The sequence below is a fragment of the Eulemur rufifrons genome, chromosome 16 (assembly GCF_041146395.1).
Source record: "Eulemur rufifrons isolate Redbay chromosome 16, OSU_ERuf_1, whole genome shotgun sequence".
Taxonomy (NCBI): Eukaryota; Metazoa; Chordata; class Mammalia; order Primates; family Lemuridae; genus Eulemur; species Eulemur rufifrons.
In genome coordinates, this window is record NC_090998.1 from 77,825,434 (window position 1) to 77,852,453 (window position 27,020).

Consider the following 27,020-nt stretch of genomic DNA (forward strand, 5'->3'; position numbering starts at 1 on the left):
TCTCAGGTCTCTCTCTCTCTCCTCCCCGGACCTGGGAACCTCCCCCGGGGCCCCCTCTCTTGGGACCCGTTACCCTCATCCGGGAGCACTCCAGTAAAGCCTCTTTACTTATCCCTTTCAACTCTGCTCCTCTTTCTTTCTCTGGCGCCGGCCAATCCAAAAAAAACCTTACACTCACTGGGTTTGTTGAGAGAATGAAGGAATAACTCTAGAGAGAGACTACAATTCCAATTTAATGCCCACACTTTACAGATGGGGAACTAAGGCCCAGAGAGGTGACACGATTTGACAGAGCTAACATCAGAGGCAGGACCTCCACTAGAAACTATGAAACAAGCCACACTTAACAGTTATTACAGATCTATGTATTGTAACATTGTAACATTGACATTGTAGTTACATTGTTACACTGATGCCCAGTCTTAGTTTTTATTTCAACCCTCGGAGCTAGTAAGCCTCCCTTATTTGAGGTTAATAGGGTTTTTTTTTTTTTTCCCCCCCGGGTTCTGGTGTTTCCTGAAGAGCCAACATCCTCCTTTCGCTTCCAGTTGTGACTTGGGGCTACAGGATTCCTCTCCATCCTTCACACCCACAAGAAGACAAGGCTCCCTGAAAGATTTCTGCTTAGGATTCCATTCCTCCTGGGTTACAGTTTGTGTCTCTGGAAACCGCGGAGCCATCAGGACAGCCAGTTCCCAAGTGGATCTGGGGTGGGGAGCGGCTCTGAACAGAACAAGGTAAAACCCAGGGAGACGCCCTTCAACTGCACCGGGCAACGTCCCAGCAAGCAAGAAGCAACCCTCGGAGGCCAGGCTGATTCACCTCTCCCGCCTGTGTCGGGACAAACAGGAGGGGGTGTCGCTGAGAGGCCAGATCGGAGGACATGTTCGGCGACTAAGCCACTTCGCCTTTCAGTTAAGAGAGGCCGAGCCACCAAGATCCGCAGACGCCCGGAGGTGCAGGGCTGGACCGCTGGCCTGAGGCAATCCCGCTAGTCGCGTGCTCCAGGGGCCCCGGGGGCGGGGCCTCCAGACCACGCCCCCTCCCTCTGATTGGTCCCTTCGAAACAGGCTGCGGCGAACCGCGGCTAACCCTGAGGGCCAGCTGCGGCGGTTGGTCAGGGGCGTGCCGGCTCGGCACAGATTGAGCCGAGATGTCGCTTCGCAGGGAGAAGTGATCCTCCCGCTCCTGGTGAGTACTTCCCTGTTTGCCTTCCCTTTCCCTCGCGAACTTTTACTCGCCATCCCAGGGCTTCCTCGCCTCCGTCCGTGGGCTCTCGGGCCCCCCCCAGCGCTCTGCGGGGTCGCAGCGGAGCTTTGGTTGAGTCCCCGGACTGGGGAGCCAAGATGCTCTGCGATTGGCTGGCTGCGGGAGTCGCGTGCTCTGATTGGTCCCTGGGGCCGTCAAGGTGAAGGTATGCCTGCCTTCACCTGCCCACCCTGGTGCGCCGAGAAGGGCAACAGGTGTGCGGAGGCGGGAGCGGGGGCTGTCGGAGCAGCAGGTGCGGGCGAGCTCTGCTGGGCCGTGGGGGGCAGGTTATTGAACCGCTACCCGCCCTGCTTCAGACCCAGAGAGGAATCGCAGCCTGAGGCCAGTGCAGGGTTTGCAGGGGCACTTTCGTCCCCAAGCGCCTAGCACGTGGAGGGTCACTTGATTCTTCATCATCACTCGCGGAAAGAATTGATGAAGTCACTGACTCTGAAAAAACACCAGCACAGACTGTCATCCTTCCCTGCAGCAGGGCTTACAGTCTCTTCCCTATTTGTTCTCTGCAGTCCAGGCAGGGCCCAGAACGCCCAGATTATGTGGAACTAGGGAATGTAACTGGAGACCCCGAGGATGCTTTCCCACCCACAGCCCTCACTTCGGAGGACCGCACTGGGGGAGGCTGGCAAAAGCAAGGCGAGGCTTGCAAAGAAGTTAGAGGGAAAATTTTGGAGGGCGTGCTTCCCTGTGGAGTCACGCCTGTTTCCTTCCTAATCTTTTCAAACCAAGGGATTCAATCTTATAAATTTAGAGTGCTTTGTGGTATGTTACGGTGGGGTAGCTGATCCAGTTGTTATTAAGCGAAGAGATTTTCTTTTTTTTTTTTCCCCCAGGCCCAGTCTAGGTCAGAGCCAGGGTTTTTCTTCCCTTGTGTGGAAAACATTAGAAACTGCTCTCTCAGAAGATAAGCAGTTTGTGAACTGCTATCTGATCACCTCGCTTGGCACTTAAATAATTAGAAATTGGAATTCTCACCACCTCAGAGTCCCTTTGGGAGGAGATAGGAATTGTTTCAAATGACAAAGTGGGAACGCTAGATATGGTGTAGATCCTGATAGGTATTGTTGGTCTGACTCATCTGTTTCAAAACTCATTAACAACCGACCAACTGTCATTGATCCATAGATGTCTGCTATTTTGACGTTATTGAATTAAAAGTAGTATTTCTTTTTAGTGTGGCAGAGTTGCTAAGCATGTGGTCTCTGAAATCAGGCTTTACTGGGCGAGTGACCTTAGGCAAGTTATTTAATCTTTCTAAGCCTAAATTTCCTAATCTGTAAAAGAAGGTCGATAATAGTTCCTTCTTTATTAATATGAGGGTTATTGTGAGTATTAAATGAAATAATCCATATAACTTATTTAGCACAGTGTCCAACACACAGTTATTATTATTTTTTCTATACTGTTTAACTTGAATTAAAAGTTTTGAGCTATCCCTGAAGGGTGGGGAGAAGCAGAAGATGAAGGCAGTGGTAGTTATCATTTGCTGACTAAATTATCCCTGTAACTTATTTAGCACAGTGTCTGACACATAGTTATTATTATTTCTATACTGTTTAACTTGAATTAAAAGTTTTGAACTCTCCTGAAAGGGTGGGGAGAGGCAGAAGATGAAGGCAGTGATAGTTATCATTCACTGACTAAATTATACCTGTAAAGCACTTAAATCAGTATCTGGCACGTAGTAAACACTTGTGTTATTATTTATCAAACACATTATTACCCAGAATGTGCCAGGTACTGTGTTCTGGGTGTGTTCTCTATTTATATTATTGTTACACGCCTTAGTAATCCTGCAATGTAGTTGATGTTATCTCCATTTTTATAGGTGAGGAAACTGAAGCTTAGAGAAGGGAATTAACTTACTAGGGTCCACCCGGAATTCAGTCCAGGCCCTTTTCCGTATCACACTACCTTTGAATTATATTCCTAATATTAAGCAACTTTCCTGCATTGGGTTGTTTGTATGACCCAAATTCATTTCTGCTGTAGGTATGGGTTTATTCAGAATATTATATGAATTACAAAATAATGAGAAAAAACTTGTAACAACACTGTCAACAATATGCATACCATTAGTGAAAACCAATCATGTTTTGGAGTTTTGATGTGTACAGGATGGTCAGTTCAGAAATAATGTTTCCTAATTTACATTTGATAAATATAAATAATAGTTGGAGAATTAGTTCAGAAGTAATGTTTCCTAATTTGTATTTCCCATTTAGTTTTTGTTTATTCATTATGCTTTTAGTAAGCTACTCTTCTATTTTTTTTTTTCTGTAATATCTCAATTTAAGTTTGGCGATAATGGGAAAAGTTTCAGTTATTTTTTTCAAGCCAACCATTGATGAGGAAAGCAAGAGATTAAACTTAATATGTACTATTATGTTTTACTTTCTTATTGTAATGTGTGTGTATTTTACTTTCTTCTTATGACTTGTTGCTTTCCATATGTTGATATTAGATATGTCTTTACATACCTAATGAACTGCGTGATGGACATAGAATTTGAGAGAATAGAAAATTGGAGTCTGTCAGCCAGTTTATCTAAAGTTGAGTTTCCTTATTTTTAATTGAGATTTAATTGTGATAGAAAAATGCTTCAGAAATAATGTTTACGAGATATACACCATAATTATAACTGTATTTCTTTAATGTTTCTTTTCCTAAAAACTCAAAAAGCTTCCTCATTTTATTACATTGTTACAGAAAAGGGTGTTTGGTTAATGGAAAGCTACTGTGTATTTCATAAATGTGTTACAAATTTGCAAACAACTAGCATGTAATGATATATAGCAGATTACTAAATGTAATTTCACTTGTGCCTGTGAAAGCGTCATAGGAATTTGCAGTATTATGACCATCAATCATATGCCGGGTATTGCTGGAGTGCTGACTCATAGAGACTCCTGCTTACTCTCACACACCATAAACTTTTCTGTAAGAAAGTATAACATTAGCTATGGTGAAGGGCTTACTGTATGTAGAGTGTTGGCTGTTGAGAAAAATGTTTAACTGTGTTCAGAATTTTTTCTTTTTTATATGCACACATAATTTAGAAAAACCCTGTGATCCCAGTAACGTTATATATGCTCTTCTACAGGTTGTTTTGTTCACATAACATATAAAAAACATCTTTTCATATCAGTGGATATGTCTCTACATTATTCTTTCCAGTGACAAAATGAGTCCACTGTATGACTGTCCCATAAGTTATTTAAGCAGTTTCCTGTTAATGGACACTTAGTGTTCTTTTTTTTTTTATATTGGTGCTTGTGTATGTCTATGTTTTTCATACAGTCTTTTATCATAGGTAAAGGCAAATTGATTTCAAGTTCTTTAAGAATTTTTTTGTATCCCACAAAGTTTTATGACAAACCAAAAATTATATCTGATATAAAACTAAGTTATTCAGGTTGAATCTCTACCAGACATTTCAAGAGGAAAATTTTAAATAAAAGTTTCTCAACAAATGAGCAGTTTCTATATTTTGTAAATAATGTCATGTTTTATTAAACTGTAAAAATCTTGTTTCTTTCTCTTTAAAGTCCTCATCTATGGAAGATGCTTTTTCCTGAAATAAATGTACATGCCATCATTATCATTTCATATTTCTTTTAGTGATAGATACAAACATTTATTGTATTTGGAAGTAATTCCATTACTAATTTTAGCACAGATTTCTACAATGAAGTTGAAGACATGAAGACTATTACCTCTTTAAGGAGTTTATAAAAAAGACATAGAGTACAGTAAAATAGAAACATGTAATATTGCTATATACCCTAAATTGGGGAGGTGGTTCAGGGGAGACTTTTGGAAAAATTGAGTCTGAAGGACAGGTGAGACTGGAAAAGAGGAGGAAGAGTGCTTCATGTAGACGAAGCAGCATGTGCAAAGACCCAGAAGAGAGCATGGTGCTCTAAGTGTCTAATAAACGTTGAATATGGCCAGAGTGTAAGGGTCAGGAGTCAGGGCTGGCTGGGATCCTATAAGCCTTTGTGAGCTTTGTTAAGGAGTTTGGACTTTATCCTGAAGGCACTGGAGAGCCATAAAGAGCTTTAAGTAGGTAGTATTAATAGTAAAATGTCTTTGGATGGGCGCTTGTGAATGATCACCCGGGCAGCAGTACATGAAGAACAGGATGGAGGCTTACAATGCTGGGCAAAGTGTGCCTCTCAGTAAACCTGGGGAAAGATGATGGTGGCTTGAACTAGAGGAGTGGTGGCCATAGATATTGAAGGAAAAATTTGGAGGTAAAAGCAACAAGATATGGTCATTGATTGTTTTGACTGAGGAAAGGTATGGACTGGTGGTGGGTAGAGGGGTGAGAGAGGAAGGAATCAAGGATGTCCTAGTAACTTAGTGAATGTTGGTGCTATTCCTTAAGGGAGTATACACAGGAAGACTCTTTAAAGATATAAGTGAATGGATGGTTGATAGATATACAAAGGTAGGACCATTTGATGATGATGATGACGGTAAACACACAGCACTCTCAGTGGATTTTATCTATTAGTTTTGTATCTTTTTTTTTTATTTATTTCAAGATATTATTGAGGGTACAAACATTTTGGTTACATTTTATGACTTTGCCTCACCCAAGCAAAGATTAGAGGCATGCTCTTCCCCTCTACAACACTCACTGCATCCATTAGTTGTGAGTTTACCCCCATACACACACACCCTAATCCCTGGAGAATATTGCTACTGTGCGAGCACCATAGTGTTGATCAGTCAGTGCCAATTTGATGGCGAGTACATGTGGTGCCTATTCTTCCATTCTTGTGATAACTTACTGTGGAGAATGGGCTTAAGCTCTATCCAGGAAAATATGAGGTGCTAGATCACTGTCATTTCTTATAATTGAGTAGTATTCCATTGTATGCGTATACCATATTTATTAATCCACTCATGGATTGACGAGCACTTGGGTTGTTTTCACATCCTTGCAATAGTGAATTGTGCTGCCATGAACATTTCGGTGCAGATGTCTTTATTATAGAATGTCTTTTGCTCTTTTGGGTAGATGCCTAATAGTGCTATTGCTGGATCGAATGACATCATTTTTTTTTTTTTTAAAGCACATTATAGATAGCTAGTGCTCTTTCCTCATTGCTTCAGCATGTTGGGCTCACTGCATTGCCTAATCATATTTTGGATACATATTATTTTCTCTAGATTAAATGCCCTGACCTCTGAGCAAATCTTCCTTTCTTCACTTAAGATGTATGTTAGTTTCCTATTACTACTATAACAAATTACCACAAATTTAGTGGTTTAAAACATCACAAATTTATGATCTTACAGTTCAGGGATCAGAAGTCAGAGTCATATTATGCTAAAAAAGATGTCAGCAGGGCTGTGCTCCTTCTGGAGCCTCCAGGGAGAGTCTGTTTCTTTGCTGGGCACCTGCATTCCTTGGCTCCTTCCTCCGTCTTCACAGCCAGCAGCGTAGCACCTCAAACCTCTCTGACTCTTCCATAGGACATCTCCTTCTGTCTCTGCTTCTGCCCTCACTTCACCTTCTATGATTCTCCACCTTTCTGCATCCCTCTTATGATGGGAGATTATCCTGGGCCTGCCAGGATGATCTCCCATCTCAAGTTCATTAATTTAATCCATCTGTGAGGTCTCTTTTTACCTTGGAAGGTTACATACTCACAGGTTGTGAGGGTTAGGATGTAGACAATTTGGGGGGCCATTGTTCTGCCTACCACAGATGGAGTTTATTTAAGATGTACTTGTCCACTGGGGAAGTTGTATGAATTCCTGAGTAGTGCATTGGTCAGCACTGGCATAGCTATCCTGTCCTGTGCACCCAGACCCTCTGCCTACACACTGGCCTTAGTCTTTCTTTTTCTTAGTGATCCTCTGGCATAGCAGGCAGCTCACTTGACCTGCTGGTACCTTGACTGTAATCATATTCTACCTTGAACTTGTTGGGGTGAGAGGCAAAATCATGTATCAATTCAGGTCACATAATAATAATTAATAATATCAAAAAAGGTCCCCCGTCAGACACCTGTCTACCATGTGGCTGCTTCTAAGCTTTGCTGCCACATTTCTTCCATAGCAGAAACTTTGTGGAGAAGGGAGACAACCATTTTTTCTTAGGGACTCTCACGTAATCTCCCACCAAAATTGTTTCATAAGCTTCAAGCTTGAATACTTCTAGAAACGGTATTTCTAACAACAGTCCAGAAACTTATGCTTGGCCAAGCAATGTACAGTGGAGACACTGTCAGATTCTAGCTCAGCCACCATCATTTGTCACTAACTACTGCAGTGGACCCTTCCCCCTCCAGGCTACTCTCCCTCTCATTTTTGCTCTCACCTTTTCCACCCCTCCCTGTTTTTCCTTCTCTCATTGTTTCCTCTCATCCTTTTCCCTACATCTCCATCTGCCTTCCTTTTTGTTTCTCCCTTTCCTCTGTTAAACCCATCACTATTTCACTCCCATGTTTCTCTCTCTTCCTCAGAGAGCTTTTAAAACTGTGAATTAGGTCGTGTCACTACTCCTTTGGTTAAAACTCATTAGTGGCTTCCACTGCATTTGGAATAAAATCTAATTTCCTCAACATGACCTTATGTGATGGGGCTACCTTCTAACTCTTCAACCCTATCCTAAGCCACACCTTCTCCACGCTTCAGCCATACTGGCTTCTTTCCATTCCTGGAATGCATCAAACTCTTTCCATCTTGGCAAAAATTTTTCTCTCTGCACAGAACTCTTCCTCTTCATTCCCTGGCTAATTCCTACCATTCTTCAAATTCATGTTTTTCCTCCAGCAAAATCATTTCTAATCACTGACTCTAAGTCTAAAGTAGGCCCCTGTTGTTTCTCTCTCTCGTGGTGCTCTGTTCTTTCCTTCAAAGCAATTATCATGATTTAAAATTATGTATTCATTTGTGTATTTGTTATGTGCAATCTTCTCAATTGGTATATTAGCTCTGTAAGATATCTGTTATGTTCATCACCGTGTCTCTTGCCTATGGTGCCTAGTTCAATAAAGGGGGTAAATAAATGCTTGTGGAATAAATGAGTGAGTGTGTGCCATGTGAAAAAGGATATAGCCCAAACAGTGATATCGTCCCAGAAATAAGCAAAATTAGTAAAGAGGGCATTGAAAGGACAGACGGAATGGGGCAGAGGGCCCATGTTAAATAAATTCCTCAAGACACATGTTAGCAAAGAGAATTTTCAGTCACAGATTTGTGTCTGAGCATCCTCCTAATTATAAAGTGGTGATTTTAAAACTTTTACTTTCATTTATAATCATACTTATTTTTATGTTAGTAAAGGAAGCTCTCCAAATTATACTTAATGTCTGAGTATTAGATTTGTTTTCTTATCTTTTTGATTTGATAAGTTATATTAAACTATAATTACATCTCATCATAATATTAAAAGTAACTCATTTGTTAAGTGCTAGCTATGTGTCAGATACTTTATATGTATCATCTCATTTAATTTTTACAACAGCCATAAGAAGGAGGTGGCGATATCCCATTTTATGTACAAGAATATTGAGGCTCAGAGGAGTTAACTACCATATAGCCAGTATATGCTGGAGCTGGAATTCAAGCCAGATGTATCTGATACTTTCTGCTACCACAGTGTTGCCTTTATGGTAAGTTATTTTATACACATTAAAAATATATGAAATATGTCTGGTATGGATATAGCACTTCTATTTTCTTTATTAGGCAATTCGGAAACATTTAACTCAAAATTTTAAAGGTGAGAAACATTTTTTTTTCCTGAATAAACCCGAAGGATGTGTTCTTCATCTGTTTTTCTCAGTGAAACATTAAGAATGATGAAATTTTTTTTGACAGGTAGAAAGGCATACAGACTAGTATAGTAACACCTGTGTTCTCACCACTCAACTTGAAATAAAATATTACTGGTACAGTTGAAAGGCCCCTGTGCATTCCTCCCCAGTCTCATTTTCCTCTCTCTCCTCAGCAGTGACTATAACTTTATCATACCCTGGCAGCTTGTGTGTCTTGACAGTAATCTGGTGGCTGAATGGATGTGTGGTACAGTGGCAATTAGTATTATTCTTTTTCTGAAGAAACTTACCTTATTTCTTTGCTTTTCTTGGCCACTCTTCCTGTTTAACCCCAGATTTGTATCAAGCTTGAGCCATGACACTTTGAGCTCTCCTCATCCATCATGTCTTATCATATGAGAGAGAAATGAAAATGTACATTTCAGAGCCTGTAGTTTTGGGACCAAGGGTCAGTTTAACAGTTGGCTTTTTTCCCTATTATTATCTGAAGTCAAATTCAAATGAAGAGCCTTCCTGCAAATAAACTCGAGAATTTCATGATGGAAACTTTTTAAGATGAGTGGGTTAGGCACAAATCCTGGTCAAGTTTCAGGTGGATGAGTACATTCTGTGCCTCTAACATTTTCCCCAGCCTTTAAAAGTTGAGTATAGTATTCTTAACTTAGGGTCTATGCATAGCTTGCCTTGTAAAAGGTTCCCAGCAGGGTGAGAGAATAGTTTGGGCTTGATCACAGGAGAGGTCTTTTTCCCCAAAAAATCTAAGGGAAAAGACTTCCTCAACTGGCAAAGAATTGAAGTAGATGTCTCCAAAAAGAAAGACAAAAATGAAATAATGCCAATGAGTTGCTAATTAAGATGCAGCTCCAAAATGAAGTGTTACTGGTTCAGTATAATTGGTTTATGTGAAATAGAGTTTAAACTTTTATGGAAAGAGAGAAAAGAGGAAAATAGGTAATAAAATGAATGAGAGGCAAAGGTTGTGATTCCAATACAGATTGGAACTGGGGCTCAGAAGATACTCCTGGGATTAAATGCCTGACACAAAAATGTTTTAGAAAGACAACAGTGAATGGCTAGAAAATATCAAAAACTGGCTCAGTGTCTGGAACATAGTGAGTACTCATTAGTTAATTGATGATTGACTGATAAAAATCTCATCAGTTTATAAACGTTTTCCAATAAAAGCATATTTTCATGTTTATAATAGCTTTTCATGTGTGAAGATACATTATAATTTATCTGAGTACTATTTTATTAAAAAATGTCTTTTTTTAAAGGGAATACAGATGGATATATTTTTGTTATCTTAAAAATAGTCTTTATTATGTAAGAAGGATCAAATATATATATATGTGTGTATAAAAAGACTCTTTTGCTAAAGTTCAAGTGACTGAATGTTGTGCATGAATTCTTTATTTCTTTCATAAAACTAATTTTTTCAGATTTTCCACAAAAAGTGCAACTACTAAACATTCTTATGATAGCTTCTTTGTGAATGTGTCACTGTTCTTGATTTGCACACGCCTTATAATTTAGGCTTTCTTTTGTTTTGGGTTGGCAGTTCCAACTGTTAAAGCTCTTGTCTGATTATGTGGAACTCCATTTTAATGGGAGCAGCTTCTTTGCTGCACTTTTAAAAAATGGTCTCGGAAGCTTCTTACTGTGGATCTTTGTTGGAGACAAAGGATTATTTATGCTAAAGGAAAATGTATTCCCCACTGGATTAGCTCGTGGGAAGCATAACAAGCTCATTAGTAATGCTCACTTGTACTTTGGCCTTTTGCTGTGGTAGAGAGAAGGAAAAATGACATCAAAAAGGACATTCTGTTGTCTTTTGCCTTCCCGCAAAGAAAATGTGATATAATATTAGGCTTTTCAGTAAGGCTTAGCTAAGGTTCAACTTTGGTACCAGAAGAAATGTTCCTGAAAGGAAAGTGGTATGTATAGTTGGCACTGGGTGTGAGGGATGTCTGATATAACTTAGAGGAAAAATAACTTTTCTTTGGAAAGTGATAGCATTATAGCTTTATAATTGTATATTTTTTCTTAGAATGTTTTAGCGGTGGTTTAAAATAAAAAATAGTCCAGCTTATTATGCTGCTATAAGCAATCAAAAATCCTAGGTTTTATATAGTCTATATTATTCTGAATGTTTTTAAGCTCCTCACTTTTTTTTCTCTCTGAAAACACATTAAAGAATTGCATTAACCTAATTTAATTAATTAAAGTGTTTTTTTATTGTAGATTTTAAGAATTGCATTTTGGAGCTAAAATTGCTATTCCTTTTGTTTTTTGTCTTTGAAAATTATTATAGGAAGGCATTGAGCATTTTTGGTTCACAGTTAAAATTGATGTTTACCTTTACTACCTTGTCTAGTAGAAGAAGCTTATGGTTAAACTTGTGAATTTATATAAAGTCCAGTTGACCTTCTATGATCTCTATGAAGATAAGATGAAAGATACTTGACTTTAAATATCAATTGTTGTGATATTTATATTTATATTATGTTTACAGGGGAAAGTAAGATTCTGGGAGACTTTTATATGAGCTTTTTTTTTTTTTTAATAGCCAGATACTTCAAGAATTACTTTGATCCTAAAGCCAGAAACTACAGATTAAAGTGTGTCTCAGGTTTTCCCCTTTCAAATAAGGAGTACCTTTATAAAGTAAGAAACAAGGAATGATTAATGAATTCCCTTACGGTCAAACTATTCTAACTATAGAAAAAGCTTTAGGTTTTTAGTCAAATAGGAGAGTAAAGCACATCTCTAAATCTTATAATTTGGGGGTTTTGAGGAATAGGAAAGCTGCCATTATCTGCATGTTAATATTTCATTCTGTTTTCAGAAAAGCAGTTTCATCTCAATATAGATGACCATGCAGCCTGCAATTCAAGTAAGTGCTTTTCTTGCCAAAAAAAAAAAAAAAAAAATTTAAATAAGATTAATCACAAAATGTTTTTATTGTGCTATTTTTTTAAAGCATCACAATTTAATAACAGGAATACTATATTTTGACATTCTAGTTCTGAAAAGATTTTAATTCCAAGCTTTCATTTGTACTGAATTTGTGAGAATCAAAAATACCCTAGGGTTGGTGGGTCCGTCTTATTTATACCACCCTGGGAAAAGAATTGGAATGTTTTGTAGTTTTTTCCTTATTGCAATTTAGTATATACTTGCTGTTAAAAGAGATATTAGTGAAAGCAAATATAAGTTTTTCATTTTAGATAATTGTTCATGTGCTCTGTAAGTGCCTCTATATGAGTAGGCATTAAAATTTTAAAGGGTGGCTTTTTGTTTGTTTTTTGGTGGAGGGGCAGCAAGCTGGGGGTAATGAGACAAACCAAAATAATCTTATATTTGAATGATTTCTAGAGTTAGTGTTTACTATATTATTCTTATATCCTAATAGTTTTCTTTCTTTTGATATAAATAGAACAGGATTGAATATTACAGATAAAAGTCACATTGAAGGTTTACCTAGAAAGATACAAGCAGCTGATAATAAAATTTGCCTTGGAAAAGTGAGAACTTGAGAGTCAATCAGATTTCAGTTTTGATCATAGTTCTGCCACTCTGACTGTGAGATTTTGGCAAGTTATTTTACCCCTTCGAGTCTCTGGTTCCTTACCTCTAAGGTGAGGATAATAGTCCTTATTTTGCAGGGTAGTTTGTAAGGAATCAATGAGCTATTCCTGTGCAAATGGCCTACTATTAATAGAATGTATATTGCCTAATAAGCATTTCAGAAGTTTGATTGTATCATTGCTGCAACAAAATTTTTCAGATATAAAACTGGAGATAATACCTGTGTTATGAAAGTCTGTCTTTCCTTCATTTTTAAATAAGAAAGAAGACTTATTAAGATAAGAGTGGATGACAACTTAGAGAAAAGAATTTATTTATCAAATGGTTAAGAACAACCCTGTATGTGATCCTGCTTGTACACCTTCCTATGCTATGCAGCTATGTCCTACTCTACTAACAGAGAGCTCCATCATACTTTTCCTTTTGGAACTTGGGAGTCCATGATAGTCTCCTGAAAGGTCTTATTCTTCCCCTTTGGGTCCTCTCCTTCAGTATGCTCAGAACTCCTTTATTACTCAAAACCGCTTTTTTTTTTTTGGAGACAGAGTCTCACTCTGTTGCTCGGGCTGGAGTGCCATGGCATCAGCCTAGCTCACAGCAACCTCAAACTCCTGGGCTCAAGCAATCCTTCAGCCTCTGCCTCATCCTCCCGAGTAGCTGGGACTAAAGGCATGTGCCACCATGCCCAGCTAACTGTTTCTATATATTTTTAGTTGTCCAGCTAATTTCCTTCTATTTTTAGTAGAGACGGGGTCTCATTCTTGCTCAGGCTGGTCTCGAACTCCTGAGCTCAAACGATCCACCCGCCTTGGCCTCCCAGAGTGGTAGGATTACAGGCGTGAGCCATCACTCCCAGCCAAGTACAGAGATTTTAAAGGTTCTGATTAATCCCACAAAGATGTATTTTCCAAGGCAGGAATCATTAACCCATTTTATAGCTAAGATGCTAAGACTCTGGTCAAGTAACGCATTAAACTTACTCGGTTAACAAGTGAAGGAAAAATGTTATTTGTTGAATTGTATCCTCTTGGCTTGATAGTAGAATCCATTTGTTAATTAGGGGTTCACTTACATTGATCACAGTATTGAATACTGAAAATGTCTCAGGTATCTAGGACTATTATTTGCTTCTTGTGAGCTGCTGCAGTTTTGTCTATATGTCTATTATATACGGTTTATACTTTATCATTTAAATCCAGATGTGGATTATGATGATTTTTAGCAAAGGTTGCATTCATTCAGTTGATTTGGTGTTTTCTCTAGGTATGGTTTGGAGAAGACCTGCCTCTAAGTCCACGGAGTCCTCTGACTCCCAGACACGGACCAGGACTGGCTAACGTGTGTCAGTATGACGAGTGGATAACTGTCAGGCATGCAGCCACTCTGTTGCCCATGCAAGAAGATCTGTCAATCTGGTTATCTGGTTTATTAGGTAAGGCTTGATACAATGCCCAAAATTGGATTCTCTTATTCAATAACTATTTACCGAGAGCCTGACTGTTTGTCAAGGAGTGATTATAATACATGCTAGGATCTCTAGTGAGTGAAGTATTCAATATCCTTGTTCTTACCAAGCTTACATTCTAGTTGGGGAGGTATTCTGATTCACCCTGAATCTTGTGTCTTGAATATTGGGAAATTTGACATTTAACTGAAGAGGTCAGTAAGCTTTGAATAATCAACATTTTCATTGTTAGCATTAAAATCTTCTTTAAAAAGTACACAGGTTTTTTTTTTTTTTTTTTTTTTTTTTTTTACTGATTTTCCCACCTAATCTTGTATAAGGCATGAGACTCTGAGTGAAATGTATACTGTAGTTAAAATGATTACTATTTCTGAGGCATTGAGGGATAAAGGCATATGAAACCCAAAAGGAAATGTCAGGTTAGAGAATGTCCAGCATCATAATTTTTACTCTTCTAGAGAACATGATTAATGCTCCAAACTTTCTTCCCAGAAAATAAATTCACTTTAAATAAAGAATTTCATGTAGTATTCCAAGGTTTTCATAAAAAGCAATATCCTAAAGGTGAATATAATTGCCTTCCAAGGCAATTATACATTCACCAAACACTCACTCTAGTTGTCTGATATCAGTTGATTTCGATAGTTTTTAAAGCTTATTATGCAATAATGCTTTTAAAGAAGGTATTTCAGAGGTAACAAATTAATATTCCCTGGATATTTGTTATAGTATTATCTTTAATTTTTAAATTGCAACAAAGTCCATCTTATTTATAGGGAATCTTTTTCTTGTGTAAGCAATATTAATATGCAGTGAATTTATTTCATTCTAAATGAAATCAAAGAGATGTTAATTTTATTTTTTCTACACTTCTACCTCACAGATATTTTTGTTTCAGTGTCTTTCATTTAACTTGATATTATTTGCTGTTTTGACTGTACCTTCTAAGAGTGAATAATTTGGAACCTGATCTGATATTTGTGTAGTGTTTCAGCTATAATCTGATTCTATTTAATTAAATTTTAACCATATTTTTTAAAGAATGTAACCATATTTGAGTTTACTGTTTCTAGAAGAATCTTAACTTTGAAATATGCTTTTAGGCATTGAAGTTAAGGCAGAAAGATTATTGGAAGAACTTGATAATGGAGTCCTGTTATGCCAACTGATTAAGGTTCTTCAAAACATGGTGAAAACATGCAACTCTGAAGAACCAGAGGTAAGTAAATGTTTGACAGTATTGATTTTATGTCTTGGTACATATTAATTTGTTTATATATATTTCTTATCATTTGTACAAGGTTGTAAATGTCCACCCCAGCTGGCTAAGAGACCTTGAATGATTTACTTAACCTTTTTGAGCATCCAGAAAAAATGTTCTCTTTTGTAAAGTGGAGGTGTTAATATTTACCTTGTAGGATTTATTTGTGAGAGTTCAGTGGAATTAAATGAGATAATGTATAGATGATGTCTAGCATAGTCCTTGATTCACAGTAGCTACGCAGTGGCCAGCTCTTCTTGAGAACAATCATGATGCCTTCCTTCTAGGATTGCTGTGAGGGTTAATTGAGAAAAGAGCTTGTGATGGTTCCTGGCACACAGGTAGCAGCTGCTGTTGTTATTATTATCTTCTTCATATTCTCCATGTGTTACCTTAATGGTAAATTCTATAAATATTGGATTGAATCAATAATAATTTTTTTAGATAGTTCTTCTTCATTGACCCTAAAGTCATGATTTGAAGTAGATAAGGTTTCCTCTCTTTCATCAAACGTAGGTGTTTTTAAGAGTTTGGGGTCTGGACACTTATACACTAGTTGGTGGAAATATAAAGTAGCATCATGGTTCTGGGGGAACAGTGGGATATATATCACACTGAAAATAAAGCACGTCTTTTAATATGTAATTCTACTTATAAGAATTTATTCCAAGAAAATAATCACAAATTCACACAAATGATAGTATGAAAAAATTAGGAACAACCTAAATGTTCATCAATAAAGAAGTTGTTAAAAATTAATTATTATGCCTAAACACATTGGAATAGTATATATTTGTTAGAAATGATTATTTAAATCTGTTACTTTCAACTCCAAAAGACTCTAGCAACCCATTGTTAAGTGTATATACACACAGAAATCAAATTGCAGAATAGCATATTTATGTGACATTTTGTAGGTACAGGTGTGTGTATAACTGTGCACAGAGCTGTTTCACCAAAATGTGAGCGAGAGGATTTCAGTTTATACTAACCTTCTCTGTGGTTTTGTATTTTGCTGTTTTTTTTTTTTTTTACAATGATTATATGTTCTGTATTCAATCAGAAAAAAATTCATAAGGCTATTTTAGTTTTGAAAATTAATAGCAACAGGAAGAGTACACAGGGAACTGGTAATAGTGGTTTTCTCTAGGGTGAGAGAGGAACTGCGAGGTAGAGGTGGGAGAAAGACATTATATCCTACTTTACCTATCGTGTAAAAACATCATATTCATGAATTGCTTATTTAAGTAAAAATTTCAACTAAAACAAACAAACAAAAAATCCCTCAGCCTCAGCAGAATTATCTAAATACTCTTGGGCCAGAAAGTCAAAAAATTAAGATTCTGGGAAACATAGATCATTAATTTTCAAAGAACTTGAATTAAGAATGGCCAACTACTTCCCTATTTGATAGTTTCAAGAAACTCAGAACCAACTTTAGGAATCTGCATGTAAGGAAGTAAGCAAAAAGGAGTGTCTGTTAACTTTTAGCATAGCGGTAATTTTATGTTTGTATTGAACTATGTGTGAAGAGACATACCATATACCAGATTGTTTTCCTAGTAATCATTTTCTGGAATATACTTTAAAGTAAAATAAGATAGTTTTTGAAGATATCTTTTTTTCCCTGAAGGATACTTTTTAGTTACATGCAATGCATTGAACATTTATGTAGTATATTAAAGTGAATATCTAATGAAAAAATGCTTGATTTTTTTTGAAATTATTCATTTGTCTTTTCTAGAATTTTCCAATGGGAAAGGTGCCCTGTAAGAAGGATGCTGCATCAGGTTCATTCTTTGCCCGAGACAATACTGCAAACTTCCTTCACTGGTGTAGGCACATTGGGGTTGATGAAACTTATCTCTTTGAATCTGAAGGTTTAGGTAAGTGTTGTAGTCATTGTTGTTGTTTTTAATGTTTATTAGAATGCTTTTATATCCCTCACTTCTAATTTTTCTTACCAAATAAGGACTCAAATGTCACATCTCATTTTCCTAGGAAAGTTTATACTTTAAATATTTGTAAAACAATTGGAGAATTAGATACTAAATCAAATATATTAAGCTTTTCATTTATGGTTAAAGATTTTGCATATCTAGAATGTCCCCAAAATACTTTACTTACTAAATAAGTTGGCTACAGGAAGATTCTGGACTAATGCTTTACTAATTAATGTTTTCATCAAGAATTATTCTACCAAGTCTAAATTACTAGTAATTTCTCTTTAACCAGATAATTACAGAAACAACAGAAAGCCTAATGATGTGTAGTCATAGTATTTAGATTTACCTTGTAAACAGCAGCTGCCAAGTCAGTTATCTACATGGATTAATACTGTTGACAGTTCATTTTGAAAAGTCATGCTCTACTGAAGAATTATTGATATACTTTCTCCTTTCCTTTAAGTCAACGGAAGTATCTGTGCAGTGAGTAAATTGGTAGCTAAGTTTTATACTATATATATGTGTGTGTGTGTGTGTGTGTGTGTGTGTCAAAGCATTTATATATGTATATACATATATGTGTACACACACACACACAGCGAATTTATACTGCTGCGATGGGAGCAGTAGCATACCAAGGGCGGGGGCTGTGGGAGTCATCTGCCCTGGGAGAGAGAAGTTTTATCACTGACATTTAGAATTGCTGGTTCATGGTGATAATAAAAAGCAAACTGACTTTTAGTTGGTTTTATTATTGTTTTTAAATTATTGCCTGCACGCAGGTAAGCTGCTCCCACAGCTGTGCCAGTGGATACTCCTACCCAGTATAAAGTGTCATGGGTTTGCAGCTGCTTTCAGTCCAGGTGTGCTGATATTTATTGACAGTGTAGGTGATTTAATGGCACATCCAGCTTCTAGAGATGAAAGGGAAGAGGAAATGCTTTGAATGTTCCAGCTTCCAGTTTATTGTTTCCAAAAGGATGTAAGATAATTGTATATTTCTCATTCTCAGCAGAAGGCCTCTTCTGACTGTCCCCAAGGTCAGTATAGAACTAAATAAAGCACTGCCAATACCAGTAATTCATTTCTAGGCTGGTCTCACAGACATGCCTCTTAATTTTTTACATTTTGCTGGGAACTCAAAGCTATTTTAAGAAACAAATCTATTTTAAGGTACTTCTAAGTGTTTAGAGACAAACAGGTGTAATAAAAAATTTAGGATAAGTTCCTTTATTGGTAGGAGTTTTAGATTCAAATGTAGGCTTTTTTATTTGAAAGAGTATACTTTGTGTTTGGGGCATATAAGAGATGCTATTCATACATCAAAGAACAACTGCTGTTTCTATTGGGGAAGTCAGTATACCTGTAGTTCATCACACGGTGCACATTATTAGATTAAGATTCAGAAGTTTCCTAGAGTTTCTAACTCTAAGGACAGGAACAGAATGGTTGAATATCCCTAACTACTGTATCAGTGCATTTGTGCATTTAGCATGAGTTCTATGATCAGAGCTTTTTTTTTATTAAGGATCTCTGTTTACTTTTGCATTTCAGTTTCTTTTAACTTTTTAAAATTTTTTTTAGAATACTAAATTTTATTTCATGTACATTTTATCACAATTTTAAAAATTAAAATTAAAAAATAAACAAATGATAGCCAATAAATTTCTGAAAAATTTTTATTTTTAAAAATTGTGTTCAAATATACATAACAGACCAGGTGCAGTGGCTCATGCCTGTAATCCCAGCACTTTGGAAGGTTGAGGTGGGAGAATCGCTTGAGGCCAGGAGTTTCAGACCAACGTGGGCAACATAGCAAGACCTCATCTCTGCTAAAAAAAAAAAAAGAAAAATTAACCAGGCATGATGGCACATGCCTGTAGTCCTAGTTACTGGAGAGGCTGAGGCAGGAGGATTTCTGGAGCCTGGGAGTGGGAGGTTACAATGAGCTATGATCATGCCACTATACTCCAGCCTGGGCAACAGAGCAAGACCCTGTCTCAAAAATATATATACACATAACAAAATTTACCATCTTAACCATTTTTAAGTATATTAGGTTCCTTTTTTAATAGCATTTAAAAAATTGAGATATGCTGTACATAACATTAAAATTCATAGTTTTAAATTGTATATACTTCAGTGGTTTTTAGTATATTCACTGTGTTGTACAACATTATCACTAATTCCAGAACATTTCTGGAAAACCTATACCTATTAGTGATTTGTCCCAATTACTCTCTTCCCCCATGTTCTCGCAACTACTAACTTCTTTCTCTATGGGTTTGCATATACTGGACATTTCATATAAATAGAATCATACAATGTGTGGCCTTTTGTGTCTGGTTTCTTTCACTTAGCATAATGGTTCATTCTTGTTCTAACATGTAACAGTACTTAATTCCTTTTTTGTTTTTTTGTTTTTGTTTTTGTTGTTTTTAGAGACAAGATCTCACTCTGTTGCCCAGGCTGGAGTGCAGTGGCACAATCACAGCTAACGGCAGCCTTGAATCCTCGGGTTCAAGTGATCCTCCTGCCTCAGCCTCCTGAGTAGCTGAGACAACAAGCACATTCCACCACCTCTGGCTAATTTTTCTTAATTTTTATGGAGACAGGGGCTCACTATGTTGCACAGGCTGGGTTTGAACTCTTGGCCTCAAGTGATCCTTTCACCTGGGCCTTCCAAACCTCATTCCTTTTTATGGTAGAATAATGTTCCATTGTGTAGATATACCACATTTTTTATCCATTCATCAGCTGATGGACATTTGGATTCTTTCCACTTTGGGGCTATTATGAATAATGCTGGTATGAACATTTGTGTACAAGTATTTAAGTGAAAATAATAACATATAGAAAAAATGAAAATGTCTTTTCTAAGTTTTCTCCAAACAAGTAAACCCACTGTCTTCATTATTCTTTTATTTTATAATCTTCCATGCCATAAATTTATTTCCCCACTTAATTATGCTCCTGAAAATATATGGTCTTTTTTTTCCACAGTTTTGCACAAAGATCCAAGACAGGTGTATCTTTGTCTTCTTGAAATTGGTCGAATCGTGTCAAGGTATATATTCTACAATATTTCAGAATTTTAATGTCAGAAACATTTTTTAAACTACTTAATATTAGCTAAGAACACTATTGTCTATAAATAAAAGAAAATAATTCTTGATTGAAATAAAGTAACCTATTTTCCTATTTTATCCTTCTTTTTGTTTCTTTATTAACTTTGTTCTATTTGCATGAGCATATGTCAACATCTGCTTTCTCAATATAACTTGCCTTCATTTAATATTAAACTGTGAAAGTGGTTACTTAATATTTTTAGTTTAACAATAGGGCAAGAGCATGTAGTCTTACAGCAGTTCAAGGCAAAGCAGGTCCTCTGAGGACAGAGAGGATCTGGTTAGAAGGTCGATCCGTACTCATCCCCATCTTTACTCAACAGCTGATTTTATAGCTGCCTTTCTGGATCCTGGGTAGAATATTGGAAGCATCCAGTAACCCAAATATATGCTATGATGTAAAGATTATAATCTATTTTTGGCGATTTATGAGACATTAAACAGCATTTTCAAATGTCCCAGTGAAACAACTGGTAGAAGAGAATTGTACAGACCTTGCTTTAAAAATAAAATATAATCTATCTTGATATTCAGGGAAATGCTTGGGTCATCTTTGCTTGACTGATCAGATCTCCTGGTTGGTTTTCAGATATGGGGTTGAGCCACCAGTATTAGTAAAACTTGAGAAAGAAATTGAGTTAGAAGAGACCTTGCTTAATACTTCTGGGCCTGAAGATTCCATCAGCATTCCAAAATCGTGCTGTCAGCACGAAGAGCTACATGAAGCTGTAAGTATTGCCACATCTTTCTTTTGCCCATGATGTCTTGAAGTCTCAGTTTTATTGCTATATGTGATATTATGTTTAAAAGAAAGTGTTTCTTTCTTTTATCAAGCCATTGGTATATTGGTATATTCAGAATATACACCAGTACTACTCTCCACTCCCTGATTAGTTCAGGGTGCTATATTTTAAAGGTGATTTCTGTAGTGTGTGTACAATGAGGACTGGATGTGCAGTTGAGGAGTGGTGGGGCTAGTAAGCTGGAACCCATCATGAGTACCATAGGCCACGAGGATTCATTGATTCTGTTTTTAACATGGTAGTCTTATAATCTGATTTACAAATTATAAGGATTCATTATCTTAACAGAATAATCATTTTATGTGATCGTTACGATGATTATGTAGCAAGAAGAAAAATATTTATTTTGTGAAAAATATGTATATGTAGACAAACTGTAGAAAAAATGAGTATGAAAATAATTGATAGTCATGTAGTACCTTTGTAGATTATTTTATTTTCCTTAGCTATTTCCTTTAGTGTTATAATGTAAATTATGCAATAAATAAAACCAGAAGAAAGCATTTCTTATCCACAGCTCTTACTTCTTTCAGGCTCACTCCCTCATTTAGATTGTGGGTTAGTGCTGATTTGTACTGCTCAGTATAAATGGTACTTGGATATTTTAAAGAAGGAAAATAAAAGACTTCTTATCTCTGCATTCTTGTTATAAAAACTAAAAAAGAACACATTCCTCTATATATGTGCTATATGTATACATTCAATGCCCATCTATAAATATGGGACTACAGATTTCTTGGGGTCATGTTTAAAATAAGGAACAAATATTATCTGATTCATCATTTAGGGTCCTGTTAAGAGGTATACATCTGAAATTCTGTGTACTTACTGAAATTTTTACAGACAGAAAGTAGTGACTAAAAGAAATATCTCCTTTCAAATTACTTTGGTCAACTAATGTATATACATGCTTGTAATCATTGTAAACTCTTTACCTGAGTTCAGTTTATTTTTAACCATTTTATGCGTATGGTATGTATATGAATGCACACATATACTCAGGCTATGAATAAGACAAACTTGATTGAATGACTTGTGAAAATCAGTTCTATTTGTTTATAAGCATGTTATCTTGTTCGATGAAGGATATAGAAAAATAAACAAATTCTGGATTTTTCTTTATGAGGCCCTGGAAAATCCACAAGTGTCCATTCATTTGGGATAGATATTTAAGACAATCATTTAAATTTCTATTAGTGCTCAGCTAACTTAGGCATATCTAAAGAGACCTTCTTCTATGAATACATCATGCCTAAGATCAATTTAATTTATTTAGATATACTCTGTGTGACAGGTAATTGAGAAAAATATTCATGACATTGTTTTTTCAAAAATGTAATTTTAGGAAAAGCCAAATATTTTCCATAGTGGTTGATGTATTTTTTTTTCCAATCAAAGATATTTCAACAAATATCTTCATTTAATAAATTTATTTTCAGTTCCATGTTTTAAATATAGAATTCTTGAGTTTCTTTTTATATTTACTACAGTGTTACTATTTTAAAAAATATTATATTTACTGCAATAAAATTCTGGCTGGGCACTGTAGCTCATGCCTATAATCCCAGGGACTTGGGAGCTGAGTGGGGAGGATCACTTGAACCCAGGAGTTTGAGACCAGCCTGGGCAACATAATGAGATGCCGTCTCTAAAAACAAATAAAAAAATTAGCCAGCCGTGGTGGTGCACACCTGTAGTCCCAGCTACTCAAGAGGCTGAGGCAGGAGGATTGCTTAATTCCAGGAATTCAAGCTTGCAGCGAGCTATGATGATGCCACTGCCTTCTAGCCTGGATGACAGAATGAGACCACGTCTCTAAAAAAAAATAAAAATAAAAATTCTGTAAGCTTCTTGAGTGATGGAAGTAGAGTTTTCCCTGACTCCCATCTCCTTAGCAGGCTATGGAAACAAAGCAAGCACTTTTAGAAAAACCCTTCTTAAATTGAAATTTTAAAGACTTTTACTCATTCTTAGCAAATAGATGTGAATATGTCTTACCCATTTTAACAATAATTTTAAACAAATCTAGATATTCTCCTGCAGTATTAGTTTGGCACAGTGTTAAGGGAGAAGTGAAAATTCCTACTTAACCTTTATCTGACTGACCTGACTTTGATTTGACACAGATATGTTAATTCAGAGTCTAAAACAATTCAAGCTAAATAATGAACTCAATATGTTTTCTAGAACTCAACAAATGTGTTTTTAATCAACTTCCTTCTCTTACCTGTTCGAAGACCTTTAGCAGTCAGTTGTATTAATACTCACTGCGAGCCTGATTGCACTTGGGAGAAAAGAGAGAGACTCAGACTTCATCAGTGTGGGTTTTTATGTTAGATTCGCAATGTCTAATCTCAGTATTTGTTAACAAGCAAAGGAGAAGAGATATGAAGTAGCTGGACTGCCTTTGAATTTTTATCTTTGAGTTTGATTTTCCTAGCTATCAAATAACATTGCATTTTGATTTTAAATAAAATGCTTTTTGTAACAAGCGTTGAATTTTGTTATTTATGTTTAATCTCAGGTTAAACATATCGCTGAGGACCCTCCTTGTAGTTGTTCGCATCGATTTTCTATTGAGTACTTATCCGAAGGACGGTACCGACTAGGGGATAAAATTCTCTTTATAAGGGTAAGTCTGTTATTTACATTTACATCCTATTTGCATATAGACTTTGTTTTGAAGTTGAGTTGAATGCTTTACCAATCTCCTTTTGCTCCCCTTTTACTGTTTAAAGAAATTAGAATAGTGGCTTCTATTAATAGAAGAATTTCTCTATACAGGAAAACTATAGAGTACTTGCTTTCATGAGTACATAATGAATTTACGTAAACATTTTTAACATAGCAAATAACTAACTTCAGGAGAGCTAAGACTATTTAGACATTGAATGTAATTGGGGAAAACAATCCTTTTATATCCCAGGGAACTTATTCCATTTTTCATATTTTATAAAATGGAATAATTTTCCATCATAAGAAGAAGAAAAAAACAAAACTAAACATATAATAAGATTGAGTATCCATAGTAAGAAAAGGAAATAGAAACATTGCAGTTTATAATAATACATACTTTGGACCTTAAGCATAAAATCTTCCCATATGCTGGTATACATGTTCATTTCCTTCCTTTTTCTGATCTATAATTGATTAATTGTTCCCTTTGCTGAGAAGGAGATTGAAATTTCACCTGTCAAGCATTCTTTCCACTTCTGATACAAGTGCTGATTTATTTCCAATTTAGGAAAATAATGGAAAAGTATTTACAAATATAATTTCAACATCCATATTTTCTTTTATTTCATGTACTGTTATTACTTCCCCACCCCCACCCAACTCACACAGAAACATCCACATGCACTTTCTTTTAATTATCTTTCTTTTTTAAGGCAACATGATATGGTGGTTCGCAGAGCGTAGGACTTAAAGTTTGTGGACAACCTCATACAATTGTGCAAATTTGTCTACTGAGTGGACAGGGGCCTGAAATCTAGCTTGGGCTGTATTGGCAGAGTCAGGGTATGTCGTGTCCCTACCGAAGTGCCATTTGAGTTAGGGGCAGCCCAGTGCATTTGAGGCCAGGCCAACCTCTGTCACTTGGACAAATTCCTTAATCTCTCAGAGCCATAATTTTCTCTTCTGCAAAGAACTAAGAATAACTTATACCGAAGTGTTTTAAGTGGATAGAATACATATGGACATAGTTTATTAAATTATAAAGTATAAGCTTTAGTTCTTATCTTTCATAATTATTTTTTTCTTTATTATGAAGCATTTTCTTCTGTAAGTCCCCATTTCTCCGCTTGTCCCTCTCCTTCCTTCTCTTTTCTCTCTCCTTCTTTCAATATTCAACTCTTTATTGAATAATATTGCTCTTGCAATTTTGTATATTAATAACTTGGATATTTAGGATGCAGGTTATATGTAAATATCTTCCTTACAAACTGGAAGACTTCGTATTGTTAGTTGCATAATTCAGTATGAGTTAAATTTATTATACTGAAAATATAAGAAAGAGATTGTCGATTTGTAGTGAAGCTGTTGGCAAATACTCTGAATTTCATAGATCACAGACATTACAAATTGTGACTGCTAATGAATTGTAACTGTGAACCTCACAGTTTTATAGCTTTATGTTTTCTTTTCTTTTGGGGGCAGATGCTTCATGGAAAACATGTCATGGTTCGTGTTGGTGGAGGCTGGGATACTCTTCAAGGATTTTTGCTTAAATATGACCCCTGTCGAATACTACAGTTTGCTACACTAGAACAAAAAATTTTAGCATTTCAAAAGGGAGTTTCTAATGAAAGTGCACCTGATTTGCCTACCAGAACACCTCAGCCTCCTGAAATGAATCCTTTGTCAGCAGTTAACATGTTTCAGAAGCAAAATTCAAAACCTGGCACACCGGTTGGTGTTCCAAGGGGCAAAGAAAAACAGACACGTCAACCAGGTGTATTGCCACCATCATCTTCACCGAAAGGAGGTAATTTGGGCTCAGTGTCAGTCCGTTCTAAATTGCCAAATTCTCTAGCAGCATCTTCTCATCCCAAACTCAAGCCTTCCAAAGGCATAACAAAGAAACCACATGCTCCTTTGAACAATGTTGCTTCTTCAAATCCAGTAGGTAAAAATACTTCTTCACCAGCTTTATCAAGAACTGCACCATGTGCATCCGAGTCACTGAGAAAATGTATCGCGTCCCCCAGTACCCCTAAGGCCAAGGTTATTCCAGCCAAGAATTCAAGAGATCTGCCTGATTCTACACGTTTGCCAAGTAGGTGTTCTGGAAAAACGGAACCAAAGTATTTGAAACACAACCATATTTCTTCCAGGGATGGTGCAGCATTTCACTTAGCTGCACATTTGAATTCATCATCAAAGTGTCCCAAGTTACCTAAAGCAAATATACATGCAAGGCCTAAACCTTCTCCCTCTTTCCAGCCTTCTGCAAAAATGACAAAACCTAGTTCCAAAACCATAGCCACAGGTCCAGGAACGAGGTCTCAGCCATCTGACAGAGCCCCACAGGCAAAGCCAATCCCTGCACAGAAGCTTAAATCAGCCTTGAGTTTAAATCAGCCAGCTTCTGTATCCTCAGTTTCTCCTGCAAAAGCTGCACAGGAATTGAAAGATAAAAATACAGTTTCAGTTGCCAAAAAGCAGCCTCAGAATAAAAGTACATGCCAGAAGAAAGGACCCAGCCCCTCAAAGTCTCCCGGCCGTACCCCTCTGTCCATTGTGAGCCTTCCCCAGTCTTCTGCCAAAACACAAACTGCACCAAAGTCAGCACAGACTGCCACTAAGGGCCAATGTTCAGCTAAAGGATCTTCAAAAAGTAGTAAAACCCCAACTTCGACCAGGAAACCACCCTCATCTGTTAAGGAAACAGATAGTGGAGATAAAAAACCTACTGCAAAGAAAAAGGAAGATGATGACCATTATTTTGTCATGACTGGAAGTAAGAAACCTAGGAAATAAATACATATGTGTCATTTTAAGAAAACAGAGGAAAGGAAGAAGAGAGTGAATGTGTTAGTTTTACATCTTAAAGTTTCTCCTGTTTGTGTTTGTCCAAATAGGTGCAGACAGTAAGTACAAGATAGAGGTTGGAGGTTGAAATGAGAAGAAAGTTCATTAGAATTCACCAGAAGTGCTCTTTTTGAGGTAAACAGTGTAAAATCACCCCAAGTTTCTTATAAATCATAGACATGTATATGATTTTCAAGCCATACCGTTTTTGTTAACGTCCTTCCTTGAA

The 27,020-nt window shown here is 36.6% G+C and overlaps 1 protein-coding gene across 2 annotated transcripts; it reads left to right on the top strand.

Moving 5' to 3' along the window:
• The first annotated feature begins 486 nt into the window (after positions 1 to 486).
• On the top strand, positions 487 to 27,020 carry GAS2L3 (growth arrest specific 2 like 3). 2 transcript variants are annotated; one of them, XM_069489888.1, is made up of 11 exons: positions 487 to 1,191; positions 8,753 to 8,900; positions 11,914 to 11,961; positions 13,920 to 14,088; positions 15,225 to 15,340; positions 17,127 to 17,268; positions 20,332 to 20,395; positions 21,046 to 21,184; positions 23,784 to 23,891; positions 25,418 to 26,720; positions 26,842 to 27,020. In XM_069489888.1, exons 3-11 carry the CDS (start codon positions 11,938 to 11,940, stop codon positions 26,877 to 26,879), a joined length of 2,103 nt encoding a protein of 700 aa, XP_069345989.1. In that variant the 5' UTR covers positions 487 to 1,191; positions 8,753 to 8,900; positions 11,914 to 11,937; the 3' UTR covers positions 26,880 to 27,020. The 2 variants fall into 2 exon arrangements, with proteins under 2 accessions (XP_069345989.1, XP_069345990.1); XM_069489889.1 differs by having other exon boundaries at positions 25,418 to 27,020.